The sequence below is a fragment of the Pteropus alecto genome, unplaced genomic scaffold (assembly GCF_000325575.1).
Source record: "Pteropus alecto unplaced genomic scaffold, ASM32557v1 scaffold74, whole genome shotgun sequence".
NCBI classification, from domain to species: domain Eukaryota; kingdom Metazoa; phylum Chordata; class Mammalia; order Chiroptera; family Pteropodidae; genus Pteropus; species Pteropus alecto.
Window position 1 is genome coordinate 5,510,645 of NW_006436291.1, and position 9,398 is coordinate 5,520,042.

Genomic DNA, 9,398 nt, shown 5'->3' on the forward strand with positions numbered 1-9,398 from the left:
CCAGTCCTCAGCCTTGGAAAGTCAGCCACCAGCCAGGCCTCGCTGAGCACCATCAGGGGCTGGTCCAATGCCAGGTACTGCAGGGGACAGAAGTCAGGCATTCCCAGGGTAAGGTGGGAGCCTGGCTGGGGAAGCAGACACACCCATAGCACCTCCGCCACCTCTCACCGTGTGACCGAGGCTTGTCACCTAGCCCTTTTCAACTTCGGTTTCCACATCTGTAAAATGGGGCAGTAACAGTAGCTACTTAATACAGCCATTGTGAAGACTATAAATGAAAAGTCAAATGAGAAGCACTTGGCACATTGCAAATACTCAATGAATGGCAGTGACGGCAATGGTGACGATGACAACCACACTCCTGACAACCCTAGTGCTGAGACATCTGGGCCATCGAGGCAGGTAGTCTGACAGGAAGCCAGATGCCAGGTGAACCAGGGACAGCAGGAAGAGCCAGGAGGTGAGGGAGGCCTCGGCTGCTAGAGGGAGCCCAGAGACCATTACCAGGGGACACTGTCAAGAGAAAGGGCAAAGTTCAATCTAGCAAAGGGAGCCTGGGGCCAGCCTCAGGGTGACTGGTCCTGGAGGACATCCTTGGAGCACCCAGGACAGAGAGCCCCAACAACAGCTCCCACAGCTCCCAGTGACTGGATGCTCTCCCCCACACATTACCCACACCTTCACACAAGTCAAGCCAATGTGACAGATGGGTCAAAATTCCCGTTTGTGATGAGGACCTGGGGTTTGGAGGGGCCGAATGCCTCACCCAGGCATACAACCTGAACGAGAACCTTTCAACGTTTGTGAAAATATATACACAAGTGAGTTAAAGAAAAAAGATCTTACTTAACTCTTACACCCTGTGACTGTTACAGTGGGAAACTGAGGCACGAGAAGGTGAAGGAACTTGCCCAGGACCACTTCACAACCACAGGGTGGAGCTGGACTCGAAACCCAAGCTCACGAGGGTGACATCTACCTTTCTGGAGGTGACGGTACCTGCCTTGTGGAAAGAACCGGCATGAGATGCTTTTGAGCAAGTGCCGTCACCTCTCTGAGCCGCGGGGTCCTTTCTCTGTGAACAGGGCCACATCCTGCCAGCCCCAGGGTCATGGGCAACCGCCCTGCTCACCACCTAGGGCAGGACCCAGCTCGGCTCTGCCAGTATGGCTCCTCCCAACATCCTTGGGGTGCCGGGGCAGGGTCGCGACTCCACCTGTGAGCTTCGTGTGTAACCTGGCCACGCGCGCCTCCTGGTCAGCAGGCGCTTCCTACCAGAGGCAGCATTGTCAGGGGAACCAGTCCTTCTGCCCCAGACCCCCACCCTGGCTGCCCTCGACTCCTGCAGGGTGACCCCCACCCACTGAGGCAGAGATCAGAAACCCGGCGCCAGCTCTTGTCCGGACAGGGAGCCATGGGGCGGCCTCACGCCTCCCTGGGTTCTTACTCCACCCACGATGCATGCGGGGTGTCGTGTCTCCTTTAACTACCTTTCTGAACAAAAAAGGCCCTTCGTACATGTTACTCTATGACTTTTTCACTTACTATATACAACGCTCATGCCACAGAAACAATGTCAACAACAAACAGAGCGACCTCGGTCTTCTTAACGGCTGCACAATATTCTGCAGTTGCATAAAACCGTATTGTCCCCTCGTTTCCTCCTGGTGGACACACAGGTTGTTTCCGGCCACACAGGTGAGCTGTGAACATCTAAACTGTATCTACTGTGCGAGACGGCAATACTGTTACTCATTGAAACACGCGCATCACTTCCACGGACTCACGATCAATATTACAGATTCGACCATTAAAAATACACACTATTCAAACATTGCTCTTTTACCTTTTTTTTTTTTTTTTTTAATTTAGGGGTTCTACTCAAATTTCATTTGGGGGATAAATACTCTGAGGCTAAGAGTTTGAAACCCTGCATCAGGATCTGCAGGGGACTCCAGCCTCCTGTGACCTGTGACACAAGAAAACACATTCCTTGCAGACCAGGGCTGCCTGAAGGGTGCGGGGCGAGGAGCAGTGGCGGGTGTGATGGAGGCCCGCAGGACTGGGCCAGAATCAGGAGAGGGAGGGGGCCGCGTCTCAAAACCCTGTGCTTCTGCGGAAACACAGAGGAAAAGGTCTGGAGGGACCCACCATGCCACCCTGGGGGAACGACCAGGACAGGGCCGGTGATGAGGGTTTGGACTCTGGACTCCGTACGTACATGCCCTGGTGGGAATGTTTACAAGAAGGAGGTCACCTATGACCTCTGACGCCTAAACAGCAGATATTATGAAATGAGAACACGCAGCCCGGAGGCAAGCGATATGCTCTCCCAGCCCCTAAACAAACCCAAACAAGTACCTGCCCCTCTGACATCCTTAAGGGCCCCTTGGGCAGGTGCGGGGCCACCTGCGGGGGGATGGGCTGAAGCAACACAGGTGAAGCTCCCAGCCACCCACAGTCCGTAGCAGCAGCTCTTATTATTGCCACTCCTGGAGACCTGTGCCCCGAGGGCCGATGACGCCAGTGTGGTCCAGCATCGAGGAGGGGGCCCAACTTCAGACAAGGTCCCCCAGACCCTGTTCCCTTGGCTCCAAGACCGGCTGGGAGGGGCCTGAGTGGGCTTCCGGTGCACACTGGGCTGAGAGGCCCCACACTGAAGGGTGGCTTGCGGGTGTGGCAGCGCTGGGTGGGAATTGCTTTATGAGGCTGCCCTGGGCTGAGGCAGAGCCCGCTCCCTTCCGGCCCCAAAAAGGCCCGGCCCGCAGAGCCCAGCAGATGTGCTTTAGTGGCCATGACAGGATGCAGTAAATGCCCAGCCGCCTTTCACATGCAGACGTTGCTGGGACCATCCTTTGTGCTGGCAGCCCCTGGGCCAGCCCCTACTGCCCCTGCTGTGCCTGGCCCTGCCTCTGAATGGCTCCCCTTAGGGAGCCCAACTGCCCAAGAATGAGCTCCAATAAAGGGCCTGATGGGGGGACCTAGGCCAGTTACAGATGTCCCAGGACCACGCCCACCCAGCACTGATCCCCGCAGCTCCAAGGGGGCAGTCTGCATGGCCGCAGAAGCCTAGGCCTCCTGGTCTCCCATCTGGGACACTCCTGGCCCAGATGACATCTTCAGACCCCAGTTTCACCTCACCGGATTTTTGAGGCCCCGCTCCCCCACCCCCGGCTCCCCATCTCCTGGTCTCTCCATCTGGCAGTAGCCTTTCTGGCTGCTGTGTGTGCTGGTCTGCCCACCCTGGAACGTCAGCTTCAGGGGCAGGAAATGCCGACGGCCCAGTCACTGCCAGGGCCCACAGCAGCGTCTTTAGCAGAGCAGAAGCGCTCAGGAAATATCTGTTGGGTGTATGAGTGATGGATGGAGGCAGGGGGGTGCTGTGGGGGAAAGAAGGGATAGAATCCCGCAGACCGGGGGTGAATCCTGGCTCGGCCACTTTTTCTATTTCTGCCAGTCCCTGAATGTCTAAGCCTCAGTCTTCATTTTGAAAAGGGGCCGACGCCCCAACCTCTGGGCCGGTTGTGAAGGCAGCGTGTGCAGTCAAGCAGCTGCCTGAGCGGAACAGGCCTCCCTCAATCAATGGCCACTGCTGTCATTGTGGTCGACGTCATTTTAAAAAGCAGCGTTTATACTCCCCATGTGCTGTGTCCCCAGAAAGGTAGGAACCTTTCAGAAAATCTGAGGACAGCTGTCACCACAGAAAGTCTGGGGAGAAGAGTGGTGAGGTGTCCTCCATCCCTAGGGGAATTCCCAGGACAGAAGGCGCTGTTCGGGGCCCGACAGTGCTGGGGAGCTGCGCGGAGGCTAACTCTCCACCAGGGCCCCGGGTGTCTGTCTGTCTGTCTGTCTCTCTCTCTCTCTCTCTCTCTCTCTCTCTCACAGCGCCCGCCCATCGCACCTGTCCTTCTGCGGCACTGTTCTCACCCCGTGACTCCCTCAGAGCTCCCTTGTGACTTCAAAGTGAGCCGCGCACATCAAGGAGGCCGCTGAGTGTGAGGAGCCAAGTCACCTCGCCTGTGTGGCTGCGCAAACACTAAAAGCAGCCGAAAGCCGCCCAGCATCACTCCCCCTGGCAAGTGGGGCCTGCTCCGTAAGACTCCTGGCACAGCCCGCTCTTGGCTCTTCCCCGGCTGCCACGGGGAGAAAATGGCCCTGTCCTGCATGGCGGACAGGTCCCCATGGAAAACCCCCACACCAGGCATATTTTCCTGGGGGACGTTTCCCCCGAAATGCACTCATTGCCACCAACACTGGGCTTCCTCCAGGCCCAGGGCCAGCCACGAGGAGGGCGAGGACAGCGAGGACAGCCTGCAGGGCCTCCTCGCGCCTGACCATCATCAGTCGGCCACTGGAGGCCGGGCCTGGGCGGAGGGGACTAGTCTTAGAAGAGCCGGCAGAGAGTGGCGGAGAGAAAAGGAATGTTGGGGGACGCAGAGGGCACCGCAGTGCGGGCGGCCTGGGCTCAGTGGGCAGTGGGGAGCTCAGGGGCTCCGTTGATGAACCACCCCCCAGAAGTCTGTGTAACTGGGAGCAAATAGGTGAGGTGGGTGAGGGGGAGGCGAGGAGCCACAGAGGCCCTGGTGGGCGGTGAGGTGGCATGGGGACCTTGTCCTGTGCCATGGAAGCCCATCGGTACTCCGAGCCTCTGACAGATAAAGTCCCCAGGATAAACAAGTACTACGCCCTCTCACTGAACAGAATGCCGCAGGCTCTGGGGACACCGCGGCCCTCTCTCAGCAACATAACTGGCTGTGACGTATTTTAGGGCTGTTACTACATTGCTGTGAGATTTATACACTGTTGGTGCCACCAGAAACACCCAGCTGGATAAATCTGTGGAGACAAAGCAAACCAAAACAAAACCCCCTGGGAGTCAGCTGGAAGACATCAGTGCAGAACTCGCAGAGCTTAAGGGACCAGGGATCATTAATCTCAGACCCTGCAACCGACGCATTGCTCAGATGAGGCTGTTAGAGAGAAGCCCCTGCCTTTTCTCAATGCCCCCTTCTCCCTGAAGGGACGCTAAATACAGGTCTGGCACAGCGGTCAGGAGTCAGGCAGACCTGGGTGCCATGGTCCCTGGACATCCCAGCTGAGATCCTGGTAGGCTCTGGGCCATGGTTTCTTTAGCTCTTAAAGGGAGATAACACCCCACCCTCGGACTGTTAGGGCAACTAAATGAGATAGTAAGAGGAAAGCAAGAATGCCTGGCACATAGTAGGCGCTTCCTGGGGGTCGGCCATCTTTGCTGTTGCTCGTAGATACCTGGAGCCTCACCTGCTGGGACGGTGTACACCAGACCCTCATTACTGACCGTGTGATGACTGTATCTTGTTGACTGCTTTTCCTAGTGACGCTCCATCAGACTCCTCCCAACCTCAACATCTCCTGTCTTCAACTGAAGACAGTCCTTGAGGTGGAGATGGCTTCGGCTGTTCTGGCGAGTTTTCCTGGGTCTCTCCCATGTATATGGAAGGTATACATGTTATTAAACCTTTTTTTTCTCCTGCCAATCTGTCACTTATGACAGTGATGTCTCAGCCACGAACCCAGAAGGGTAGAGGTAAAATTATTCTTTCTCCCCTACAGAGCAACAGGCTATACCACATAGCCTGGGTGTGTGGCAGGCTACATCCCATCCAGGTTTGTGTTAGTGCACTCTGTGACGTTCTCACGATGACAAAATCACCTAAAGATGTGTATCTCAGAACATGTCCCTGTTGTTAAGCGGCACATGGCTGTATTTTACTTTAATAAAAAGTTGCTTCTAAGTGGCCCTGATTTTAAAAGAATTAACAAGAATTCCTATATAGATAACATGAGACATGAGACCTAACTGTTATACTGTCATGAGGTCTATCATGCACCAAGTGCTGGGCCAAGACCTTGACATACACCATGAGCCATCACGGCACCTGTCCTGCACTCCCCTCCCGGCCTCTCACCCCACCCCTCGGAGCTCCAGTCTGACTGGGAGCCATTCTTTATTTCTTCTTCTCTCTGGCCCCCACAATATCCAATATGTCAGCCGGTCCCATTGGTCCTACCTCCAAAACATCTCTTTCCTTCTCTCCCTTCTATCTCCACTGCCACCTCTGTGTCCCAAGCCCCATCGTCCCTCCTGGACCACCTTAATCGTCTCCCAGCTAGTTACCCAATTTCTTCTCTTGAGCCCTGTCGTCTGCCCTACTGCCAGCCCATTCCTCACTCTGCAGTCAGAGAGACCTTAAAATATTTAAAAAACTGTTTTGGTATAGTATTTTCTTCCAGCTTTTTTGAGACATAATTGACAAAATATTTGTAATCTAATATTTTGAATGGGAAATCCATTCGGATGGTTCAAAAACTTTAAAAATGTTTATACCTGTATCCAAAGTTATACAGTGGTCTTGCCCCCACCCCTCCCCGCAACCACCCAGTTCTCCCCAATTGCTTGGCCCCCAGCCCTTTACACAGTGAAGCTCTTCTCTCCACTTTCCTTATGCAAACACAGCATCAGGAGTCATGCCTGCATTTCTGCCTTTACCACCCAAAAGACAGTACCTTGCGCATCCTGTCCTGTGCTTGCTGCCTTTGCTGACAACATCCACGTGGCAGGTGTGCTCATTCCTTTTTATACTGCATGGTAAGCCACTATATAGTTGGATGGACCCTAATACTCCCATCTTAATGGATATTTGAGCTGTTTCCAGTCTTTTGCTATTCCAAAAGGCACTGCCATGAATGACCTCGAACTTACGTCATTTCTCACGTAGGAGGTAGGGAAATTCCCAGAAGCGGAACTGCTGATAACAACAAATGCATCTTCCACAAACAACATGTGACAGGGTCCATTTCTACAAACTCTCACCAACAGAACGTATTGTCAAAGTTGTGGGGTTTTGCCAACTTTCTCGAATTGACGAAAAATGGCATCTTGGCATAAATTTAATTTGCATTTCTCCTACTTGAGTATGACTGAGCATCTTTCAAATGCTTGGGGGGTCATTTGTTTTTTCTTTCTGGAGAATTATTTATATTCTTTATGCAAATTTTCTCTTGGACTGTTGATTTTTTGTTGTTGATTTCTAGATTTTGAGGCATAAGTATACAGGTCTTCTACTCCAAGATTCCAAAGGAAATCTCCATTTTTCATTTGGCACTTATAAGGTTTCACTTTTCACATTTAAATTTCTTTAACCCGTAAATCAAATCACACGATCCCTTTTTTCAAAAGACATCTTTAAATGCTAGTCATTTCCAAAATTAACTAAGGGGACCCTCAAGCCCCTGCCTGCTAGGCCATGCTCCCCCTCACGACTCCCCACTTTTCAGTTCCATGAGAAGGAACATGCCAAGTTCTCTTCTGCTTCGGACCTTTGCAGCCACTGTTCCCTCTACCTGGAATGCATGTCCTCTGCCCCTTCACCCTCTGATTCAGTCCAATGCCTCCTCTTCAGAGCTGTCCCTGGACCCCTCTCTAGCACAGGCCATCCTCATCCCTGTCACACTCTCTCTGCATCCATTTTCTTCACATCCCTCATGCCACCCTGGTGACTTGTTTATTCATGTGCGTCCAGGTTTACTGTCCAGACATGAGCCCCAAGAGACTTTGTCTGCCTCAGTCACAGCCCTGTGGCTCTGGACTCCTGCTCTTCCATAACAAGGCCCTGTCACCTCAAAACACAGCCCAGTGTCCTCTGCTCCACTCCCACAGGTGCTACCACCTAATGCTCTTGTCTTTGACAGAGCTACTCTGAAGGCCTGAGGTAAAAGGAGTCTAAGGCAGAGGCCAGGAAGGCACTTAAACCTGAACTTCAGGACTGTGCCCCCAGGGTCAGAGGGAGGCTCCTAGGTCTGGGGCCCCAGGTCACGCACTCTCCTAGTGGCCTCGTCTGAGTTCCTGACCTCTCAAACACCCCCTGCTTTGCTATGCAAGACAGTTTGGCTACTGTACAGACAGGTCGGGTGGGCTCTCTGAGAACCAAGAGGCTCACTTAACTGTTATCTACAGGTAGGTAAATTGAGTCCCACGAGGTCAGGCCACCAAGCCAAGATCCCCTAGCTAATGACTGTGAGAGCCCAAGTCCTGCGCAGTTAGCCCTTCCTGACCGCCCATCAACATCATGGCAGCACTGGACTGCAATGCCACTGACAATTCTAAAGCCCAGAGTCCACTGGTGCCAACCAGGGTCCTGGCAGTGTCCTCTATGCCATCCTCCTACCATCTAAACAAAATCAACACAGTCCAAATGAATTACAATGCCAGTCACATGTAAATTTAAAGTTTTCTGGTAACCACATTAACAAAAGTCAAAAGAAACAGGTGGAATTAATTTAACATATTTTATTTAACCCAAAATATATTCAAATGATCATATCGACATGTACTCAATATGAAATATAATGAGCTATTTTACGTTTTCCTAAGTCTCCGAAATCCAGTGTGCATCTTAACGCTTACAGTAAGCACACCTCAGTTCAGGCTAGGCACATTCCCAGCGCTGAGAGGCCACAGTAGCGAGTGGCCACCCTGTTGGACAGCGCAACTCTAACCAGCAGAGGCCTAGTGCTCGCTCAGAGGCGCCCGGTACCTTGCACAACCGGGCTGCTACGGGGTCCTGTCCAGGCTCATCCTCCCCAGGCAGATCCTCAGGTCTCGGGGGCGGGGCCAGGGCAGCGGCCCCGCCCCGGCCCGGGCAGCGGCCAGAGGCGGCTGCAGGGACCCGACTGACCTGCTTTCGCGGCGGCCACCGCAGCCCACTCACCTCGCCACCGCCTCCACGGAGCCGGCGATCGGCACACCGCCACCCTCGCCGCTGTCGTACAGCACGCCCGAGATGTCGAGCAGCACCCCGCGCACGCCAGCCAGACGCTCGCCCCAAGCGGCCATTGCGCGCAGCCGTGCACCTCAGCTTCCGCGTCCCCACTCATGACTGGAAACTGCGGCTGCGCTCGTCGCGCAGGGGGTCCTGGGAAGTGTAGTCTGGTGGAGGATGGGGCGGAGCCGGCGGGGCCGGCGGGGGAGGGGCGGGCGCTGCCTCGGGACTTCCGTGCCCCGCAAATGGGTGCCTTCTCCGCAAGAGTTAAGTGGGCATATTTCAGAGCAAGGCAGATTGAAGCAAAGAGACACCTGTAAAAGTAGCAAAAATTAAAGAGAACGAGTAGTATCAGTGCTTCGCTAGTGTTTTCTCATCCTTTGGCCGGAGTGGGACAGCCCTAAAAGCAATGGAAATAGTTGGATCATTAACCGGAGACTCCTGCACCTGGGAAGGAATGCTAAGGACGCGATTCTAAAGCCGATAGCTGCAGTTTAAACTACAATGACAAAACGAGCTGGAAGAAAAGTAAATATTCAAGGGTGGGAATTGTTTAAGAAATTATAACATGGCTATTAAAAGAAATATGTCATCAAA

The 9,398-nt window shown here is 53.6% G+C and overlaps 1 protein-coding gene across 5 annotated transcripts in view; it reads right to left on the reverse strand.

The window, feature by feature from the left end:
- Positions 1 to 8,969, reverse strand: part of LHPP (phospholysine phosphohistidine inorganic pyrophosphate phosphatase) — a 121,001-nt gene extending 112,032 nt beyond the window's left edge. For all 5 annotated transcript variants that reach the window (XM_025047536.1, XM_006912871.3, XM_025047535.1 and 2 more), the window contains exon 1: positions 8,751 to 8,969. In XM_025047536.1, coding sequence (XP_024903304.1) covers positions 8,751 to 8,875 — 125 coding nt within the window. In that variant the 5' untranslated portion in view covers positions 8,876 to 8,969. The remainder of the gene's footprint in view (positions 1 to 8,750) is intronic.
- Positions 8,970 to 9,398: the final 429 nt, after the last annotated feature.